This window comes from Plectropomus leopardus, chromosome 20 (genome assembly GCF_026936395.1).
Source record: "Plectropomus leopardus strain MGB_pleo_1.0 chromosome 20, ASM2693639v1, whole genome shotgun sequence".
NCBI classification, from domain to species: Eukaryota; Metazoa; Chordata; class Actinopteri; order Perciformes; family Serranidae; genus Plectropomus; species Plectropomus leopardus.
The window spans coordinates 13,371,424-13,395,115 of record NC_142195.1 but is presented as its reverse complement, the minus strand read 5'-3'; the positions used below and the strand labels follow the sequence as shown (position 1 = coordinate 13,395,115).

At 39.3% G+C, this 23,692-nt stretch overlaps 1 protein-coding gene across 8 annotated transcripts; it reads right to left on the bottom strand.

Annotated features, from left to right (window-relative positions):
• Nucleotides 1-386: 386 nt before the first annotated feature.
• On the bottom strand, nucleotides 387-22,018 carry golga2 (golgin A2). 8 transcript variants are annotated; one of them, XM_042508811.2, is made up of 28 exons: nucleotides 21,906-22,018; nucleotides 19,472-19,624; nucleotides 16,650-16,718; nucleotides 15,400-15,552; nucleotides 15,037-15,086; nucleotides 14,509-14,572; nucleotides 13,672-13,731; nucleotides 12,566-12,646; nucleotides 12,011-12,049; nucleotides 11,827-11,889; nucleotides 11,330-11,423; nucleotides 11,095-11,201; nucleotides 10,814-10,872; nucleotides 10,473-10,614; nucleotides 10,156-10,245; nucleotides 9,639-9,746; nucleotides 9,422-9,509; nucleotides 8,540-8,682; nucleotides 8,142-8,360; nucleotides 7,671-7,784; nucleotides 7,202-7,426; nucleotides 6,968-7,067; nucleotides 6,750-6,841; nucleotides 6,232-6,460; nucleotides 5,895-6,056; nucleotides 5,657-5,763; nucleotides 5,346-5,538; nucleotides 387-4,463 (listed from the first exon to the last, which is right to left on the bottom strand). In XM_042508811.2, exons 1-28 carry the CDS (start codon nucleotides 21,951-21,953, stop codon nucleotides 4,195-4,197), a joined length of 3,321 nt encoding a protein of 1,106 aa, XP_042364745.2. In that variant the 5' UTR covers nucleotides 21,954-22,018; the 3' UTR covers nucleotides 387-4,194. The 8 variants fall into 8 exon arrangements, with proteins under 8 accessions (XP_042364745.2, XP_042364746.2, XP_087927043.1 ...); XM_042508812.2 differs by having other exon boundaries at nucleotides 15,037-15,083; XM_088070917.1 differs by lacking the exon at nucleotides 12,566-12,646.
• Nucleotides 22,019-23,692: the final 1,674 nt, after the last annotated feature.

Sequence of the window (23,692 nt, the reverse complement as noted above, 5' to 3'; positions counted from 1 at the left end):
TTCCTAAAAGCAACATTAAAGCTCATCATTTCAGGCACCTTTGCCAGCAGAAGTAGGGGTTTAAATTGCAGAGCTACCAAACTCAGAATAAATAAAGAAAATGTTTGCAAATATATAAGAGTTTCACTGAGGGTTGTGTTTAACTGTGATCTTGAGAGAGCAAAGGAGTGGGCCTTTTATCACAGTAGAAACAGCACAGGTGTAATTTATTAAATAAACGATGGCTGAGCTGCTTCAGTTTCTCTGCACGCTTTCTGCACTTGGAGCCATCATTAGTGTCATTGGCAACACCTGTGCTTTTTCTACTTTGACAAGTCAAACTGTCTCCTGCATTTTTACTGCCAGAGTGGGATACCAAAACAAAGAAGAAAGTCAAACACAATGTGTTCAAGTTGCTCAATCAGTTTTATTCAGGAGAAGGGGAGAAAATATTACTCAAGGAAAAAAAAAAATCAGAAAGCTTCTGTCAGAAGCAGCCCTCGAACAAAATCAGTTCTCTAGATGTTCCTTCATTTCCAGCCAACAGTCACTTCTATTTTACATTAAAACTGATTAGTTGAGATACTAACTTATTCCAAATAAATAGAATATTTTCTCTTTTTTTAGTCAATCTTTGTATTAAATCACAGCCAGTCAGTAACCGCCTACGCCCCGACTCCGAACTAACTTCCAGACACACCGTCCACGCTGCCAGTAAACACGGCAGAGCAGCACTTCCCCCACACACCAGGCATAATGAATATACAATATGTTACACAGTTACAGTATATACACCACCTCTTTTACAGTAAAGACAATAAATGCTTCCTCATTGCTATTTGTTTCAATCACGCATGGCAAATTTAACAGTGAATTAGAGATCGTGGGAGTAATTTTATCCACATTGTTTTATTTTACAAGCCCCGAAACAACACTAAAAGAAAAGAAAGAATCATATTTTGTGGCAAAGGAAACCAAAAAGTGACAGAGGAATTTCTTAAAATCAAGAATGATTCAGTGAATTTATTCAAAAACCACCTGCTACTAACAAAGTGCTGTGGTTTAGGGTAGTCGCCAAGCTGTTCATGTTGCCTGTAAAAAGAACATATGGCCTTCACGTATTAGATATAGCTTTCTATAATTGGCTTAAAATACAAAAATTTGCAACAACGCTTTCTGTCCTGTTACTTTAAGTGATAAATATCAAATGTGCAATTTAATAACAAAACAAATGTGTCCTCTACCTAAAAATAAACACAACAGGGAGGATCTTAAATTTAATCCAAATAAGAGGAAAGAAATGCCTCCAAAAATGGGATTTTTGGATGACTTGCGGTGAAATGCTCAGGTCTTTGCATAATAAAATCATGGAAAGACTCTAAAAAACCTGAGACCTTTGCCATGATTTGACCTGAAATATATATATATATATAAAAAAAGCTGTGATAGCGTAGCTCTTGGTTATTAGTTGCAAAGGGAAAGACCTCAATGGTGAAGAAATCAACCTCTACATTTGTGAACATGAGCATCTCTCCCTTAAAGCTAGACGCCTGCGATGAGTTGCTCCTCATGTTGGGAAAACTACTACTTTAGTTCTTGTTTCCAATGCCCAAAGATTCACTCAGTGTTGCCAATACAAGAGTTAGAAAATATGAACAAATTTGACTTGCTTTGGAAAGTTTCCTCAAGTTCTGATTGGTCCCATACTTTTGGGATTAACATTACAACCTCTGGAAGTGAGCAGTCTCATTAATTTCACCAGCTTTCACTCATATTTACAATTCATCCTTCGAGCGCAACACTGCACACACACTCACACACCTTCAATTAAATTCATACGCTTCAACTGGAACCCTCAGCTTAAGAGTGTCGCTTCATCGGATTCCCCCTTTTTTTCCTCTGCAGATATTATTAAACCAGCTAATTGGCTCTGTGGCAGAAACGGTCTAAACAGCCACAGAGGACAGAGCTGAATGAGAAGCTTTTTACAGTTTTAGTGCAATCATACTTATATAATCTGATAGAACTCTACAAAAAGGAACAACAGATGCAACTTCGGCTGACGAGGAAACAGCTGGAAATATACACACACTCACGCATCACTCACACAGTCCAGTTGTAAAGGATGTGCATTAATTCATCTTTGATATGTGAAACTACAAGCAAACGTAACAGAAAAGACCAGGCTCTTATGAATAGTGTCGATGTGCTTAGAGACTTAAAGACCCCATGGGATAGATGTTATGGCTCAGTTGTGGATGAGCAGAGATGAGGAAAAAATTACGTTTTCATGACTTAAATGACAAGTGTGGACTGATTTTGTGATGAGGCCTGCCCATAGACAGCATATAAAAATGGACTACACGAGAGCTCAACAAAAGTGAAGCTAAAACATCTCGACTGCCCCCTGGTGGCTAGCTGCAGTATAGGTCATAACTTCCACCCCTGAGGAAGATTGCTGGGTTAGTTTATTTCACATAGTGGCCACAAGTGGAATTACACCGTCTGGGTCCATCATGTGATGCCATGGGGCCCTAAATACTTTTTCCTGTGGATATGTATTAGGGAAAGAGACATCTGTAAATCAATGGATACATTTCTTTTGAGTGACACAGCCCCTGCAAAATCATTATATTCACTATCGAGATTTGATCCATTCAGTCCAATAACATTTGTAAAGTTTGGGTTTGGTTATAATTTGTTATTTGATGCTATAAAAAGGGACTTTGTGATTATGACTGACAGCTGTGTGTGCCAACTGGCATGCTCACAATACATGGCGCTGCTCTCAAGTGGTCCAACAGGAGTATGGGCAGGAACTTGATACCGCTGGATCGTGACTGTGCAGATTCTGGCTCCAAATGAAGTCACCTACGCAAGATCTAGGATATTCTGGCTTCATTTTGTAAGAGGAGATGTGTTGTCCATCTTAATATAAAGTCTACGGGACAGTGAAATACCTTAGAGCAACTATTTATAGAATATTACGCAATGAAAGATGAATTATGAGTGAAGATTTTGAGATTTTAACTTCTCTGTAACTTCCTCCAAGTTACTGCACCTTAGTATTTATTATGGTAATGGTAAAGCAAAAGTAAAACAATTTGCAGATAAACATGATGCGGATAGCAACTTCTATTACTCCTACTTCTCCTCTTATTATTTAGATGAATTTAACTTTGAAGATGTTTTAGCAACAGTTGAGAAATTATGTTTTTTTCTTTATGGGGTCTTTAAATTGCATCTATCCCCTAAATGACTTCAGAACCGACCTTTTCATAACGGTGGTGACTTCTCTCAGTCTAACAGGATGTTTGACATCACAACACAAGCATTTCACATATATTAACATTTCACACTGTACAAACATAAGACTTATTTTCAGTGTTTGGAGGAAAAAAGATGATGTGGAGAAAAGGTTATTTTAGGAACAGTACCACTCTGCGACACCTGCCTCTGTCTTCCTGAACGTCATCATGTAACTCGCCAGCTCTTGACTTTAAACAGCACTTACAATTCAAAAGCTATTATGTGCACTCTTTAACTGACTTCAACTTCCCTCTCGCTCTGCATCTCCTCTCCTTGTGCAACCTTTCACTATCATCAGTTCTCCTCACGTTACACAAACACACAGGTAAATATTCGGACTATTACATTCAAACGTGATGCTCTTTTTTTGGCATTTTGTACAGTGAATTGTGTAAAACTGAGATTTGCACTAAAATGAAGTTGCACACAACCAGGCTGCTAATTTTTCAAAAGCTTCGAAGTACTGTATCAGCAAGGGCACAGAATATACGACCCCTTTATTGCACTTATGTGTAAAATGGGAGATGAAAGAGGGATGGGGATTAAAAATGGTGGTAAGAAGAGTAATCAGATTGCGTTAAGGAATACTGATTATCTCTCTGGGAAGAGCATCATAGACAAAAAACATTAAAACAACAAATAGAAAATACTCTCTTTTTATCCATGCACACATTAGTGCCAGCACACAGAACAGAGAGGGGGCATTTTAATGTAACTGGGTCAAAGACATTCACATGTCTGTGACCACTGTTGCGGGGGGTCATGTTACTTTAGAAGTGTTTGTGAATATGATCAATAATCTACAAACATACTGTTGTGTTTAATAATCCCCAGACTTCAAGACATGTCCAATATCTCATACACACACAAGCACACACACCAGCATCTGTCATACACACAACTCACTCACACCACCAGGATCTTGACTTCGTCCTGTTCATCAGGCCGGTAGAAGAAGGGGATGCAGGGGTTCTCTCCGAGGAAAGGGGGTGATCTTAGCGCTCCCTGGGGGTTCTGGATCTCCTGGAGCAGCTGCATGATCTGCTGGGCAGTGCCGTCCTCTTTGGGTGCCAGGGGCTTGGAATCAGTCTGGGCTGACACGCTCGACAGTGTCTGGGATGAGGAGGCTTCCAGGCCTGTGGTGGGCTCTGACAGAGGAATGACCTCCATGGTTTCTGCAGCAGAGAAAAAAAGGGAAAGCAGCACGCTGAAGTTAAACTGATTTGAAAAAGGCATGCTTTAAAGGGGACCTAATATGCTTTTTGGTTTTTCCCTTTTCTGTATTGTTTTGTATAGCATTTCTGTGCTTGTAAAAGGTCTCCCATGTAATAAAGGCCAAACACCAAACCAAAGGGAACTCTCTCCCTCAGAAGGCACTGCTCTTAAGCTGCCAGAAACAGCTCATTTGAGTTTCAGTGTTTACTTCCATAATTTAGTGATATCACAATATAACAAATAGACTAGAATGTGAATAGAGAGAGCCATCTGACCAGTCAGAGCAGACTGGACTTCTCGGGAGGCTGGACATAAGCTCAGACAGACTGTTTCAGACAGAGGTGCTGCAGTAACGGGCAGTATGAGACACATGATGTGTTTTTTTGAATATTAAAGCATGTAAACCCATTCTAGAAAACCCCTAAAATACAAATATGATCCTGAAAATGAACATATCAGGACCTCTTTAATGACTTCTACTATATAAAAAAAGGGCAAGTGGTATTTAGAGAGGGCACACCTCCAACCATCCTATGTAAACAGTAGGAATATGTATCGTTAGGATTTTACCACTACTATTACCCTTACTGGTACTGTTTATTCATACGGCATTTTGACAGTGCTCTTATCGGTTCTGTTTTCTTTATACCAATAACACAGCGGTTAACATCAGAGCTTATCAATATTCCATTTTTTGGAAGTTTTGGAGTCTTTGCCAATTTAATTCCAGGTTTTGGTACTCATCCCTAGTAAACAGTGATCATGTTCAATTGTTTTTGCATTAATTTGTCATGTAGCAGGTGTAGCTGAAGCGCACATACAGTACTTCTGGTTGTGCCTACCTGCTCCACTGGCAGCACTGAGCTCTGTATGTGTGTGTGCTTGGTGTTCCGGGTGAGTGTGATCCTCCCCAACAGGAAGTAGGTCTGGGTTCACTGTGCCAGTGCCGGCAACTGCTCCGGTGTAGCGGCTGTACCAGTCATTCCTCTCAGCCACCAGTCTCATCACTAGATCCTGCAGCTCCGCCAGCTTTGCCTGATGGACGATGGAGAAACAATGAAACTATGAAACTGAAACCATGCAACATGAAAAACATATTGTGCAACAACATTACTGCATTAATGTTTATTTTTTTAAAAAAAAGGGACAGTACTTTCATCTCCTCCTTGTCCTGAGCCAGCATGCTGATGTACTGCTCCTTCTCCTGGTGTTTCTGCTTCATGATGGCCCGCTGACTCTGATACAGCGCTATGTACTCCCCTGGAAGGACAGATACAGAACAAAGTCACAGAAATTAGTGTGGCGATGAAGAGTTTTTCTATACATCTGAAAAAGTGTAGATTTTACACCAAAAATTCATTTGTAAAAACAAAAATATCACACTGTCTCACCTATAGTGTCGGTCTCTCCAGACAGCTGGATGCAGCGGTGCTCCAGCTCCTCCACCCTCTCCTTCAGGTCAGCTTTCTCTTGCATGAGGGAGGTGAAACGCTGCTGAAGTTTCTCCATGGCAGCTTGCAGGGCCTGATGAACTTCCACAGGCACTCCTCCTTCTGAAGAAGTTGAGTAAACAGCTGGTTTAGATAATGCACCCTTATGGTTTCACTATGTTTTTTATCCATATAATCAGAAATTACAGAATATTTTAAGTCTTAATTGAATTGATAAGAACATAGTCACTCAACTTAATTGTTCTTTCACACAAATAACTGGTCTATTCTTCCTCACCTGAATGCTCGTGACTGTGTTCACAATGACTGTGTTGGCCCTGAGTGTGATCGTGCTCGTGATGATGATCATGAACAGGTTTGTGGCTGTGGTGTTGGTGCTCAAGGCTGAGGGCCAGAGCGGTCTGGTGACGGGCTGCCATGTGGAGCCTGTGCTCCTCCTCCAGTTGCCTTCTGGCCTCGTCCCTCTCCGCCTCCAACTGAGCCAGAGCTCCACGGATAAACTCCTCCTGTGGTGGGGAGCAGATGGTGGTGGTGAGGAAGGTAGGTGGCAGCGAATGAATAGGGTCAAAATAGGGTGATGCCAAACTTTTGATTCATGTGTAAACTATTTTCACATCACAGGGGGTCTCAACATCATTTCTGTATTTTAAAAAAAAACATTCTGGCACAGCAAAAGTCAACTTAAAGGTTAATTTAGGCCTTCATGATGTAATAAAAAAAAAAGGAAATTGACAAATCCTTATTGCATATGTGCACAAGTAGTTTTTCAGAAAGAACATTCATCCTCCTCCTAACCATTTCCTTTTGGCTCTCAAAGTCTTCTGGGATAACTAAGGAGGAAGACTTCTCTTGGCTCTCCTGCAGGGACTGGCTTTCCACTCCATCACCTAATTAACATAATGACAAATAAAAACTATTAACATACTTAAATAACAGGTTGGTTTTTTTTTACAAAACAGTAAAAGACAAAAGGTAAAAAAAGTACCACCATACCAGCAATGGACAAATCTTACCTTGGTCTCTGGGTGACGAAGCAAGAGCAGAGCTGTTGAGCAGCTCCTTTACCTCCGCCTTCAGCTGCTCGTTGTCTTTGACCAACATCTCCAGATGCTCCTGCAGGGGGAGACAGAGAGTCATTCAAAACAAACTCCAGACCGCACTCAGCATATTAGATGAGGAAGAAGATGAGTGCATCATATTTACAGCACTTCAATAAAATATCATAACATTATTCGTGAAATACACACCTGCGCCTGCTTGAGCTGATTGTGACTGATCTCCAGTTGCACGCGGCCCTGGCTTTCATCGTGCTGCAGCCGGTCCATCAGCTGAAGCTGCTGCAGATACTGGTGTTGGATCTGTTCCCTCTCCGAGGCCAGGGCCTGGTAGCCAGCACAATACTGCTGCAGGTGGGCCACGACCTGGTCCCTCTGCTCTATCAGACCCTGAGTTTCCGTACCTTTCAGTTCCAGCTGGAGCCAAGGAGACAAAAGAAGATTAATACCATGTGGAATTGAGTTGAAAAAAAAATTGAATCACTTTCTCGATGCTATTATCATATATTGCTCTGTTGTTGTAATGCACTGTGTGTATGTCCTACAAGTATAGAATAAAAACTAAAAACATATGGTGCAAGCATTGGCAGATGCCAAGTCATGAAAATCCATTAGCAGGCCTCTGATTGTGTTTGTCATTGTGTTTTGTGTGTGACCACACCTGCTCTTTGACATTATGCAGCTCCTCTTGTAGTTCACCCATCCTGCGAGCCAGCTCTTTTTTCACATGTTGCTCTGACTGGATGGCAGTGGTCAGCTCCATGTTCTCATTGGTCTATACAAATGAAGGAGTAACAGGAATTTTGGCTTAAAGGCAGCAGTCTCCCATTTTCTGAGCTCGTTGTGAATGCATTTCCCTTTTTTTGCATTTTATTATTGACTTATTGTTAGAGAAACAGGAATCAAAACTCAAGAAAATAATCAAATAACAAAGACATGAAAGATAAAATTAAACACAAAATGCATTTAAGGAGAGAAGGCCAACAAGGATTCAGCAAAAAGAAAAGATGATCCTGATAAAATTGTAACAAATTAGGACAGAAACAGATGAAATATCAAGTATATAAATAACAGCACTTTCAAAATGTGTCACAGAGAGAGGACAGATGGACAACTAGATTTTCAGCCTCACCAGTTTGACAAAACCATTCTGTAGCTCAGCCAGCTGGTCCTTCAGTGTGCGGTTCTGGGTGAGAGCACGGCTAATAGTGGCCTTGTCTGACTGAACCTCCTCCAGCATGCGCCGGCGGTCCTCCTCCTCCTGGGTTTGGCTCTCCACCTGCCGCTCCATCTCGCCCATACGCGTCTCCTGCTCCGCACACAGGCGGCTCAGCTGCTCGTTATCTCGCAGCTTGGGGAAATATTACAGAGGCTTATACAGAAACTTCAGTCTAAGAATATGTAAAATGTTCAAACCATTATGTAAAGAACAAATCAGTTGGTGTAACCTTTCATAATAATTCAAGACATCAACAAAACATTAGCTGTAATTTAGGGAGAGTGCTCAAGCATGGGTTAATAAATGCATACCTGTGCCTGGTACTGTGCAGTAAGAGCATCTTTCTCCTGCTGTAGTGTGTTGAGAGCCTCTTGCAGAGCCACCTCACTCTCTGATGGCCCTGAGGACTGGGGCTCTGCAATATCCAGCGCCTCTCTCTCCTGGGACAACAACGCTGGAGGAGAAGAAGAATTTAATAATGTCAGAGAAAAGCACCAGACTGTGGCAGCTATGTCAACACGTGTGCCCAGTTTTTAGAATGCTATTGTCGACATATACTAAAGCTTTTAAAGATTATGTTAAAACAAAATACAACAAATCAAAAATAGAATGTGCTATGTTTTTTAAGTTTTTACTGACATTTCATGGGAGTATACAGTATATGACGGTATGTGTACAAAAAAAACAGAGAAAAAACAACCAAAACTTCTTGGTTGTCTTTCCACTGTTCCAAAAATCTAAAAGTAAAGCCTTCACTCAGTAAGATCTAATAAGGTTGCTCAGCATGCAGTTTTTCCCCTGTCTGTATGCCGTTGCCGGATGGCTTTATACTGGTCTTGCAAAGCTATTGTCTCTCTCAGCTCAGCTGCATGTTCCAAACCAGCGGAGACCGACCTCTTGTGGCACAACACATTGCCTCAAAACTCCATTTCAGGATGAATTTAGTAAAAAGAGTTGTGACGCCACTAAAAATCATACCTTCAGGATTTCTAAATATTCTGGTATACTGTAATAATTTGATAACACCAAAGCCTTGATGCAGATGCATTTGGTGGAAGATAAGGGGAGCCCATTCCTTAATCCAATCAAAAACGAAAGAATTTACCAAAAGTATACAGGCAGCTTAAGGAAGGAGCTGCAGAAAATCCAGGAAAAGGAGGAAGCATTACATAAGGGCAATGGGAACCTCTTACCGGCAGCATTTTTTAGCTCCGTGATGCTGGCTTCCAGTTCTTGGACTCGGCTGATGTTTCTGTCCCTCTCCTCTGCAACCAAAGACATCTACACAGAAATCGACACAGATCATGTAGTCATTTGCTTATCACCAATACTTGAAAACAAAAACAACAACAAAGAACATACAGATTACAGGTTACAGTCAACCTTATGTCAATGCTCATGTTACTGTACCTGTGTTAGCAGCTGTTCTGTTTTGTCTTTCCATACACGGCCCTCCTCCTGGATCTGCTCTGCATAACGGTCCCTCTCTATCTGCAGCTGGGCTACTGACTCCATCAGCTACAACACAAAGAAAACGGTGTTAACAAGGCAAGACTAACTTGTCATAAAATGGTAAACACGCAGGAGTTTAGGCATACATTTCATAATTGTCTTTTTTTTAATTTCATCATCTTAATCATATGAAGGGTTAATTTGCAACTTTTATGTATCAAATAATCAAATATGGAATGTAAGAGGAAAAATAGGAAAGGTAGCTGACATCTCATGAGTCATTTGACACAAATGTGTACAGAGAGCTACAATGACTGTGTCCGACATATATGTTTCTATAAATGAATGGCTGCAGACACTATAAAATGACAGTGTATCTGCTAAACAGCCACATGCATAGAATAAATATCAAAACACTGTGTACAAACTCACAACTTAAAAATGAATATTCACACAGATGACCTTATACACAGACCTGGTGATTGTGTGCCTCCAACTGCTGCTTCTCTCCCAGCAATAACTGGACCTGCTGGTTGGCACTGGTGGGATCTGACTGACTGGAGCACTGGAGAGAAACATAAAGGAGAAATTATGAAATGAAGTGTAGGTATTCATAAAATGATGACATCTGGCGGCATTGTCAGTGTACAAAAATATAGTAATCAAGATTAAAGCAACTCCCTCGTAGCTTGGCTGTAAAGTTCATCCATCTTTCCGATTACTGTTAAAATAAAGATCAGTATATATATATGTGTATGGACTGTAAAATGTTGCGCCTATGTGTTAATGCACCTGTTGCAACATGAGGTCAGCTATTTCAAGTCTCTTGCGAAGATCTTCCACCTCCAGCCTCATTGCTCCATTCTCCTGCGTACTCAGCTTTATCTGCTCTGACAGCTCCGAGCTCTGCTGCTTCGACTCCTCACTCAAATTGCTGCGAACACACACATGCAGACACACACATTGTTCATTTAACCTCCCAGATTCTAACAGGACTTAAGAGGTTTGCTCATGCAATCTGTTGCAATGCATACAATTTCATGGAATCTTAATACCATTATTAATGTCAAAGCAATGCTTCTGCTGTGGAAACTTTATGAAATACATTTGTATGCTAGGATTAAGTGACTTACTTTAGTCTAAACACCTCTAGCCTCAGACTGTCTCTCTCCTTTTCATATTCTTTGTTTTGCTGAGGACAAAAAGGAAAAAAAATATTTAAAAAAAAAACACACACACAACTTCAGAAGATAAGTGAAATGTAGAATGGAGGTACACTCATTTGTGTGTGGCTGCTGATCTATTTTTCAAGCATTATGAGTCAAGTAAATTTATCATATGTTATATATTGCACTGCATTAGACTTTCTCAGTTAATTCTGTTCATGAGGAGAGATTACTGCAATGTTTGTTACCTTTTCAAAGTGTTTCTGCTGTGTTGAGACAGTCGACAGTGTTCTCTCGAGCTCTGACACTCTCTGCTTTGTTGCCTGCAGACGGTTATTCAACTCCTCTGCCTCAGCTACACACACACACACACAAACACACAAACACAAAAAGAGAGACACAGACAAACTGTTAACTAATGCTTTGCCAAGATGAAACATTTTTATTCAAGTGCATGCACGGCTGATCATAAGACACACACACCTGCTTTCTGCCGTGCAGCCTGTTGTGTGTATTGTAGTGCTGTTTGTAGCTCTGATTTCTCTGATACAAGTATACCAATGGTCTGGATGTGAACCTTTGGAGAGGACAGACAAAGAACACAACTTTTCATGAGACTGGATACTGTCAAATGACTGTACGTTAAGTTCTTCGTGAAATCACAACTTAAAACTAAATCCAAAACTTTACAGACTAATAACATTTAGTGCAGTTTTGCTACGCAGACCACATCTTTTAGTCTTGTCTGGGTGATGAATCATCGGGGAGGGGAGTGTTGAAATAGGGAGGGTGTGTTCTCAGATCATATTTCTATCCACTTTAAATCAGGGTGACACCGTGGACTCTGGCATTACACACGGCTACATTACAAGGCAGCACAATTAGATTTTTTGCCAGTTTTTCTTTTGCGATGACACAGTTTCAAAAATTCTAAACAACCTTCATCAGACAAATTTAATTAATGCGCATGGGTAAGTTACCTGTAATTGTTCCCGCATGGCTCCCTGCTCTTTTGAAAATCTCTGTTCGAATTCTTTACGCTCCTGAAGAAAGCAAAATACCAAAGTTCATGAAAGACCAGGAAGGAAGCAAAAAATTCAGTGGACTGGAAAATTGAGACAAGAATAAGCAGACAGAAAGAAATTTTTTAAAAAAACAGTTTACCTTTTGTAGCTGATCTGACAGCCCCTGAGATTGCTGTGCCTGCCAGAGCAACAGGATATGCATTTAAGTTTGGGAAAGATCAACACTTCTTTCATCACCCTAGCAGCAATTCTAGCCCCTTAAAACAACCAAATTTCTGGCACAAAAGCCCTCATCTGCATGCCAGACAGGACAGGGATAGCACAAAGCACTGAAATAATAAACCTGCTCTGTTATCTATGTTATGGTAACCTTTAAGGTATTATTTAAAGCTTTGAGTTTATTGCCATTAGTGTGCTACGTTTCAGAATCTACTACCAAGTTCTGACAACTATGAGTGAAGTATGTATCCATATAACTCCTTTTGCAGAGCTTAGAATTTGTATCAGTGTATTTTAGTCAAACTAAGTGAGAGAGAAATAAATAACATAAAAGGCACGCATGACTTCTTCTAGTGTGTGGTTACTTTATATGACATGCAGAATGCAGACAGTCCATGCACAAATGTGATAACTGTGGGATGGCTAGAACGGGGATCACACAAACGTGCACACAAAAACACACACAGCTTCTTACCAGCTGGTCTAGCTTGGTATTTAGCTGAGAGTTTGTTAGGTTGCTGGACTCCAGGGCGGCTGCCAGCTCCTGGTTCCGACCCTATCACGTGCACACATGCATCCGGGAATGGAGGGGGAAAAAAAAGAGAGGGATAAAGTGCAGTGGCAAAAGTCAAACAAAGAGGAAAAACTTTATAATGTGAATTATTAACATGGAGGCAAACAATAGCACTTCTACAAGTGGTGCAAAAGGTGTTTTTAATAATGAAACATGAGGCAAATAATCAAAATATACCATCAAATACATGATGTTGGTTAAACTGATTAATGGAGAATTTTTAGGTAGCAGTGCGTTTCTGTACATTTTCTTCAACCCTCACCAGAGACCACATAACACTTACAAACTGCGATTTATCTCAGGAAACCCAATTTATTTCAGAGTTTTGTTGCCTTGTGATATTTTTGTCTATTTTGTTTCTTCTGCCATAATAAAATATCAATCATTTATCGAACCAACTACACATTCATTTCTTCCACAATTTTTTAGCAATACCTTCAGTTGCAATGCAGCCCTAACATTGTCTAAGTAAAAAAAAAGTCTTACTGCAATTTTTTTGACAAATATAAAAGGGCATCTCTGTAGCACTACAATGCTTCATTTATAATGGTAAACTGTCATCACATTGTGATTTTGATAATATTTCATTAATTGTGCAGCCCTACATCTAAGTAAACTAACAACCAACAGTAACAACGAGTCAGAGTTTTGGGCAGATTACACTGCCACAGGAGGCTTACCATTTTAGATAACTAGCTACAAAATGAACTACCCTATAACGATTAATCAAGAGTTGCCAGAGAAAACTCATTCCAGGCACAGTATGTGTTGATACTCAACTGAGGTTCACCTTAGATGCCGGTATTGTGTGATAACATGATGTCATGCTTTAAAAAAGTCAAGGGTATGCTGTCATTATACGGAGGACAGCAGACAAATATGTATCATATTACGATGCCGCCAACTTACTGTAAATAACAAAACACACTATTATGACCTGAACGTGAACTGACTGAATTCAAACTTGGGTTTTAAGTTCACAGAAAATATTAAAATATTAATCTCACCTCCAGCTCTCTCTCTCCACCAGAAGGTGCGCTGTCCCCATTCACATACGCAGCAGATGACTGTAATGACACAAACAAGCACATTAATTCACTTCCAAACAGAAAATACAAGGTACAAGGTAACTTTATTGCCATATGTGAAATTTACAGTGAGACCCTATGGACAGCCTGAATATTGAATGTCCCACATAACAGCATTACATTTTTTAAAACTACAATACTGTGTCTGTAGACATTTGTATGTAGAATTATGAATGTGCTTGAATAAAAAAATGACCCCTTTCTAAAAGCTTAAAGGTAAAATGGATGCATTGCAGATGGGCAATCTGTTTAGTCAGCAGTAGTAACACCTGTATTTCACCACCAAGTGGGGCAACAATACCTTTACATTTTTTCTTGAGTTTAATATAAAAACAGTGTTCTTATTATATTAATGTATGACCCACTACTGGATAAGCAAGATACTTGTCAATACTCATCTTATTAATCTTTTTAGTCTGCAGATAAAAGGTTGTTTTTAACTGTGTCTCAGAAACCTGACAAAAAGAACACTTCATGATTTGCTGCTGACTGTGCATAACTAAACCAAGTTCAGAGGAAATGCATCAAGCTGGTGCACCAGTTGATGCTGTCAGTGAGCTTGAGGCCATGGCGAACAACTGGCAAATTTGAAAATGCTTCTAGTCCATTCTTGCCAAGAATAGATGCAGCATACCCTTGCTGAAAGTACACATCAGTTTGGTGTTTTATTGTTAAAAGCCGTACACTAAATGGAAATGTGTGTGCATGTGCTTGTTAGAGAGTGACAGGATGATATTGGCAGGATTAACATCGTACCTCAGAGACTAGGCCGTTCAGTTGCTGTGAGAGCTGTCGCAGGCTCTCTGTGGAAGACAGTGGTCTGCCGGATGACAGACATTAATAATCAATCACACATAAACCATGAAATGTATTATGTTGCATTAGTAATCAACAGCTGGAGTAGCAGGACATATTGAAGCCACAGCAGTATTCTTTATTATAACTAATTTATGACAACTGCACAAATATTAAATGTGCTGTTGGTAGAATGACTTCACAGAACGATCAGTTTCCACAGGCTGTTTCCTCACCTTGCAGTAAATCTATACCTCTAAATTCTAAACAAGTTTGACTGCAAAAAATATATCTGTGACATGATAATGCAAAACCTTGGCAGGCATATTCTACAGTGGCTTTTTCTGCCTATGTCGACACTTTTTACATCCAGTCCATATAAACTAATGCAACCTCTGTTTTGTGTGTGTTATGTGCTACAAGATAAAAAAGAGGGATTAACGATAAGATACAAGGGTACCGTGGTCAGTGAGTAATTAGGTACCTCACCTATTTTCTTCTGTTAAACTCTCATTGCCGTTGGTATCGGGATAGTCCTGCTGAGACGGAGAGTAATATCGAAAGAGGAAGGGAGAGTTAGACACATGAACAGACATAACACAGACAATAAGATTGGATAAAAAGACTTTGCGTGATGACAATGCACATAGCACACATCAAAATCAAACAAAGCAGGCTATCTGTTGTTGTCTCCACACACGTACCACTAAAAATGCAGCAACTGGCAAATACACTTTTTGGAGTCATTATGCTTAAGGCACATAAATTTAGATGTGAAGGACACGCAGAGGACATGATATGGTTTGAGAGACAGAAGAAGACAAAAAAAATGACAGAAAGAGAGAGACACACCTGCAGGTCAGTGTTGTGACCGACAGACTCAGAGTTAGTAGCAGTGTTAGCGCTAGCAGGGTTAGACACAGGTGAGCCGCGACCAGGCTCGCCCTTTGGGTCCTCCAGCAGCTGGGGAACTGAAGACCCGATGGCCTCCATGTCAGCAAAGGTCTGAGGTGACACATACACAAAAAATGCACACACTGGTTTAATGCCAAGAAAACAAGCAGTTATGATGAAAGAGCATCAGAAAGACCACGATGCTGCAAACTGTATATGCTTTTACATGCACAGAAATATCTTAATGACTGCACTGACTATTTCAGGGTTATAGTTCACTTGACTCAGTTACATTCATGATATTCCACAGTCTAAGTGGGCATAAGAATGTAATAAGAAAACGATGGGACTTTGTTAGCAACTATTTTTGTTGTACTTTGCTTAAAGAGTGCCTTAATGCAGGCTCTGTTGATTATAGTGATAGATATAGCGAGAAAGCTGTTACACTGCTGCTGCAACTCCAATTTTTCCCTCCACAGCTACTCATGGCACTCTCTGAAATGTCAGTAGAATGAAAACACTGAAATAACTCAAGATTATGCTGTATGAATGTTAACAGTGGATTGAATGAGTGACGAACAATCCTTCTCTGTTGCACTTACTATGACTTTGAAGCTAATGCAAGCAAGACATTTGGAACAACAAAATAACACTTTTAGGAGTGCATGTGAGGCAGGCAGTAAAAAAAAAAAGAATAGACAAAAAAGTAGCAATGAGAACACCACTGAAGTGTAAAACACACAAACTGTACTTGTTTTCCCAGATGCATGCCTGCATGATTCACTAAGACGCAGATATCACAGCCATGCAACCACTGAGACTCATGCCACCCACTACTAACCTGCCCATTCACACTCAACTACTGCATTAGATGGGCGAAGATCACCAACATTATTTGGATAAACTCAGAGAAATAATCTTGCAGCCTTCATTCTTTAACTTTTAATGCACTCTCTTGACATGGATTTAAAAGCACAGCACCAACGAAAGAATTACCGCTTAAACCCGCCTCATGCTTTCTTGTCTCTGTGACACAAAAGAATATCTGTGCACTTGACGTAAGAGGGGGGTAGGAATGGGGAAGCAAGATACGATATTAAATACCTCATGAGGAGCAGCTATTTACAGCGGAGGGATGCGACAGACAGAAACAGGCAGGGCAGAAAGAAAAAAAAAGAAAGAAAAGAAAGCGAGAGATAGAGGCTCACCTGACTGTTGCCATAAGGAGGTAGGACTACTCCATTGCTTTGACTAAGTGCTTTCAGAATACTGTCAAACTACAGGGAAGAAGAAACAAGGGTGGAAAGTGAAAGAGATGTGAAGGGGGAGAGAAAGATTAAGCAAGTGACAACGAAATAGCCAAGCGGGCACAGAGAAGCAGCTGCTACATGAAATCTTAGAATTAAGAGATCCAGAAGTGACGAGGGTGTATAAGACGAAGAAACCGAGGCTGGTATACCCAGTTGAAGAAGTCCATAAATATTTCCTTCATTTTTATGGAAGCTTTTTATTTACCACTAATAATTAGAATAATAATGGGCTGCAATTTAACTGCTTTGTGTAACAGCGCACTGTCAATTTATGTCCACTTTAAGTGCTTGCTTTTTTCCACTGACAAGCTCATGTTGTTATTGTAAGTGTCTGACATTACTGTTGAAAGGACCTTATGAAAAATAAAACTTTTTCTTTACCTTAAACTTAATCGTGTTTCTGTATTATTGTGTGTAACCACATCTTGCTTAAGGAGAAGTCTCGTTCTTAAGTCTCGCACAAAGTGACCTGTTGCAGGTCGACAATAGTGGAAACATGAGTGAGAGTTTGAGAGAGGAGCGCTGGTTATAATTTGCTGTGTGGGAGTACAGAAAGCATCGCTTACTGATATCTAATAGATTTCTGTTGTTCATGGCTGAATGTTCAATTGATTTCGTCAATGTGTAAAAAGTCAATGTGAAAAAAACGAGACTTCTCCTTGAGTAAGCCTTGGTGAGAAGCAACGACAAACACATCGTGTCAGGTGACAGGTAAAGAAAAAAAAAAGTATTTCTCTGCAGAGTCCTTTCAATAATGTTGTGAGACAAAATCAAGCACTTTTGGTCAATGTTCACTGACAGTACTGTAATGACTTGAGTGGTTACACAGCAGTCCATTTTGCAGCTGTCAGCTGCAGCACTCTCTCTAAATGCTGGACCAGTTTAAAAAAATATGGTCTTCATTAGTCACCAAGACAGAAAAATATGGGATAAAAGGGCCAGGTTGAAAAATACCAAAGTTACCAAAGGACTATGTTTGAAAAAGAAGCAGGCAGGATGTGGATCTTTATAATGTAAATTACCATCAGATGTGGCATTTTTTGTAAAATGTGCTCTGACCCCTTAATCTAAACTCCATTTGGTTATTTGGTTACAGCATCACAATCAAGATTTTCTACCTCAACCGGCTTCAGACTACAAGTCTTTCCAGTTTGGCCAATCAAAATCAAACATGTTTGGAAAAAAAAAGACTGCATCTGAACAAGCAAAGCGACTCAGCAGCAGAGTTGTGACGAGCCCAGATTCCAATCAGGCTTAGAAAACTACTAACCGACATGGTCTGTGGAAAGCTGACCCCGGTGTCAGTGAGCTCTCGTGTGTGAAAGCTGTGTGCTGGAGTCACATGCCTAACTGTGCGTCCTCATGGGCATTCTCAAATTGCTAATAAGAGCTTTAGCCAGACTATACAGGACTGGACAGTGCATTATATTTAAATGTAACAGTAGATACCAGCAGCATATAGGCAAATTAAGAGTGCCAATACTCAAACAGTGATGCACATGACCCCGGTTGAAGCTTACATTTTTTTAGTGTTCCAACATTACCAGCCAAAACACATGAGTGAAGCATTATTTCAAGAAAGTATTATTTCCAGTTAAGAAAAGTCTAAATTCTAATTTTGACATGTTAGAAACTCCCGAGAGTGATTCACTGCTTCCAAGAATACAAGTATTTAATTATTACTTATCGAAAATATAGATATTACTGTCTTGATATGGATCAGTCCCAGTACATCTTAACACATTCTGTCCTTTAAATCAGAGAAGCAAACAGGACTAAACAAAAAGCTATTAATAACGAGAAGATAGAGGAGACAACTATTCAGGATGGCAACACTTTAAAGACAAAATCAATAGTCGGCAAAAACAAATATACAAAAATAATGGTAAACTGACAAAGATATTTTTTTCAAAATAAATACTTATCATAACAAATCTGTTAGAACTAAAAATTTAGTGTATGTGCTGGCCTTGACAAACCTTTCCATAACCATGCAATATGCATGAGTGCATAAAATATATTTAAAAAAAACACAACAACACCTTATGGTTGCTGCATTATAATCATGGCCTCTAATATAGCCACTGCTATGATCCGTCTCTTGTACAGTGTCCTTCTCTTTCTTACATAAACATTATTTTCACCTGGTCAGCAGTTATGTGTCAATACAGCTACTGTGTTCTTGGCACTTTGCGTGTTTGATAGCGAGGATGAAAACACTTGGCAACTTGATAGTAATTTGGCCATCTCATTTCACAACGGCAAAATATTCTGTGATCAAAGGCCAAGCAAGCCATTACAAATCATTACTACTTGGAGAAAACAAACAACAAGACAAAGAACTTTGTCTATACGCATGTGGATCTCTTCTGTCTGTATATATTACACTGCCAGCTCACAGTTACCACAGAACTGGTGGTGTTGAAATGTTGCAGATTGTATGTGCATAACACGTACATACACAAAACAATGACTGCTGTCTGCCTATTGTAAACTGCCAACTTAACAGTGTTTTTAAAATGTTTTAGTGCTATGACAGTGTTTAAAATACAAAAAGGAAAATTTTTTTTATGCAAATTCAAATCTATTTTATAGGGTCACACTAGTTTTGGGAAACCAGGGCACAGACACAAGATTAAGTGCAAAAGCGGTATGTTATTTGACCATCAAAGACAAAATGACAAGCAGTCAAATAAATGGGAAGACTGGGACTGACTTACATTGTCTGGAGAGTTTCTGTCTGTTGAAGGAGCATCGTGTTGGTTCAGTCCCTTCACCTTCCTCTTCTTTTTGGCCCCTGCCCCACCACCTCCTCCTCCACCCTTTTCTCCTCCCACACTAGCAGGGGAGGTCTTCTGCTGAAACTCTTTCAGCTGAGCAGCACATAAGAAAAGGAAACAATAGATATAAGTAGAGCAAGCAACTCTTGACTGCCTGAGGGCAAACTCTGCTGCTGCCTATATAACAAACTTACACCCTATTTTATTACTTCTTACAAATCCTGCAGCAGGCCTTTGCTATCGTCCCCAACTTTCAACCAACCTAGACATTGCTTAGAAATATTTGCAGCAATATACAGGTTTTAAGGTATACCATGATATGAAAGTTGACAGCTACCATGTACATTTGCTTCTGTATGGTATTGGAAAAAAATGCAACTGAATGGAGAATCTCACCTTTATTTCATTTATATGTTATTTTTTTTACACATACTTTCAATTAAAATAAAAAAACGAACCCAAAAACAAACCTTGGTTTGAGGTTTAAATTATAGTGATAAAATTAGGGGTTGACCGACATGATTTTTTCAGGCCTGACACCGATTATTCATACTTAATGACACTGATAACTGATATTTGGTACTTATATCCATTTAAAATAAAAATGAAAACATTTCCGTCATATTAGAATTTGGAATATAACAAACTCCTACACAAACCTTTGTTTAAATGCCTTTAGCAAATGTTTAATCAAAACTGAAATTGTCATCATATACAGCAAGTTCCCTGCAACTCTTTTTCATAAAGTTCAAAAAGATCAAATTTAAATAAAAATTCAAAGATTAAAATAGCTCCCTGAGGTTTTACATAGTAAAAGTTCCTCCCATGCTGAGACTTTATTTGCATGTATTGCAGACTGCTTTCCCTGGTGCTGGTTGAGTGTAATACGCACACTTTTTGATTTATTAAATTTATCTGCAATCATTAAAACAAAATGCTGACACAGATAATCGGCATAATGCCAAATATTGGCCCTGTTAAATCGGCCAGGCCGATAATCTGTTGACCCCTAGATAAAATGTTTGTTTAACTAAATCTAACCATTTTGTTATAATTCATTTAAGCATCACTCTGACTGATAACAATAAATCTGTAATACTGTGAATCTGTGATATTTTCTGAGACTTTTGTCATACCATGAAAATCCCATGTCCCATGCTGCAACCGGACTCAGAACAACAACTGGAGGGATTTACCAAGACAACTGAATTGGGAGATGTGAATTTGGTCTGAGATAAAGCAAGGATGGACTCCCCCCACATCTACTCAAAAGATCCGGTTTCAAATGTACACTAGTATGCATAGCCACTGCCAAAAAGTTATTGACTGACACTTACACTCGTTTGTTCAAGGACTTAAGTAAACAATACGACATTGAAAACTTGCGCCAAACTAGAATCATACATGTGTAGTTTACCGAACTGAATGTGTTTGTCTGCGTGTTTGGGCACGGTGCCTGGTGACATCTGTCGTGGGGGGCCCCAGCGAATCACAGGGGGACTACAGGAGCCTCCATTTCTAAAATACTGGGGTTGAATCGCAACAAAATGTCAAGTGTTATCCCCACAACCACTCATCCACGAAGATTGTAGGGCAGCGAGGAATGCTGACGAGCCATTTCCCGAAGCTAACATTTCACAGCTGATAAGGCCATCTTTCTGACTATCCCAACACACCTAGCTGAAGCACCCAGCCGGACAGGGAAGAGGGGTGTCAGCTGTCAAAACAGTCCCCGTCATTCTATCCTGCTAGCTCTGCTACAATGCTATCGTTTGTTTTGAAATTGCTGTTTCTTGACATTTCCCTTAAATAACTGAGCCATCCTGCAGACAAAACAGAAAGCTGTCCGACTGCTGGGTAGCATTCTTTACACACACACACACACACACACACACACACACACACACACACACAAACACAGCCAACTGTTCATCAGTTAGCCAGCATGCTAATGATAACTTGCCTTAGTTAGCTAGTACGTTAAGATTTGCTAATAACCACATTTAGCTAGAAAGACACATGAAGCCGCTGGGCAGAGTAAGTTGAGTCAATAACTGACTAACTTAGAGGCGTAGGATGCGATAAACGCCTCTAAGGACTAAAAATAGTCCACATAATCTGGGAAAGTTAATGCTATCAGTAGAGGCCCGAGAGAAGCACCGATCTCTCCTGCGCATCGAAGCCGAGAGAGGAGCAAGTGAGGCGGGACAAGCGACAGCGCAGAGGTCGGACGACGTGTAATGACAACACCCCTGCTCCGTAAAGAAATGTATAACAAAACCCAAAGAAAACACCGGCAACGCTAACCAACAGAGACGAGGCAAGACCGGCGCTTACTAATGTGTTTAACCGTGTCAGTAGAGAAATACTTTACCTTTTTCTTGGCTGCAGCGAGTTTAATTTGCCTGCTCTGGTCGGCCATACTGCTGCTCTGTTTCACCGACCGAACCACGTCATCAGTTTGGTGTTTGTCGGTGTCTCTGCCGGTAGGAGTCGCAGGACTCTGGCTGTGATCATGGATGTATTATAGTGTGATCACCACGTACAATTAAAAAAAACATTAACCCCCCCAACGTTACAGATTTAAGTTAAAGACAAACTCAGTCTTTCTATCCGTTTAAAGTCCTCACCATGACAAAAGCAATGGACTCTCCTTTTCTTTGAATTTTTTAATTTCCTTTGGACTACAATAAAAATAAAAGTTTACTTTTTCACAGACCCCTTATTATGATTATTATTATGATTATTATTATTATGATTATTATGATTATTATTATTATTATTATTATTATTATTATTATTATTATTATTATGGTTGTACAATTCCAATTCCATTTTGTCTGTATCTTAATAAAGGCACTGATATATATCAACTCTATGGCAGCCTAACACTTTTGCTTGTATATAATGGGCATACAACAGTGGATATTCATCCTTTTTTGTTAAATAAAAATGCAAAGGAACAGTGTTTGAAGACACAGCTACATCTAGGGAATTTCTTTTAGCATAGCAAACCTAAACTGAATGGCAGAGATGGCTCAATCAGGTTGATTTCCGTTCAACACATTTTTTTATTAAGATATAGTGACTCAAAATGTGCTCTAAAAGGTTGTGCAGGAGGTTTTGTTTGATGGCATTTTTTAATCAAGAAATTCATATTTCATTTATTGGGTTTATATCCATCTTTAGCATTAATTGTAGGTGTCAGATAATCTCAACAATTTATCTCATTGTAACTAAAACTAGTGTGAATCCTTTTCTTGTGTTTATTATAGGGGTACTTTTTTGTTTTTGTCTTGCTTTGTCTGATCTATCACACTAGTTAATGTTCTTAAGAGCTTACTATTAACTTCTTCAACTAATATATCGATAAAATAAATATTTAATGAAGAACAGAGGAATCTATTATAATTGTGTTTACCAGCACATCTTGACAGACCATTGCAGGTTTAATACAGATGAACAGACAAACACTTAGGCATTCACATAAAATATTATGTAATATATGGTAATTTTAGTCTCTTGTCAACCAACCTACATGCAGTTTTATTACATGTCATTTAGCGACTTCTGCAGAGCACCTGGCTGATGCAACATTCAGGAAAGACCATGCAAACTCAAAGAATAATGAACCATGTCCAAGAGTCAAATTTAGGACCTGTTGACTGTTAGGTGTGGTAAAAAATGATGATAGTCCAATAAAACAACACCATATATTATTTGTATAAGAAAAATTAATCAATAATGAAAACATTGTTATTTGCAAGAATAAACTTGCAGGTACTGAAAAAAAGAGAACTACATTCAATAAAGTGTGCATAGGCTCACATTCACACAGTCACCATTCAGTTATTAATTATGTAAAATATATCACCAGGGTAATTTGTATTCATTTATTTTTTGTCAAAAAAAAAAAGAATCTGCGTCAAGAATCAATATAAAATCCCTCTCTTTTTACATGGAAATTATTAGTTGAATAATTTCAACTGTGTAAGGGCGGCAAGAATTTCAGAAATGAGTCTGGTTTACAGGTTGCAGGTTGTAAGTGAATATCCATAATATAAACCAAAAATCAACAAAAACAATACTGGTGATATGGCAAAATACAAAACAATATAGTCATTCAAGATTTGTTATGAAAAAAACAGGGCTAATGTTGAT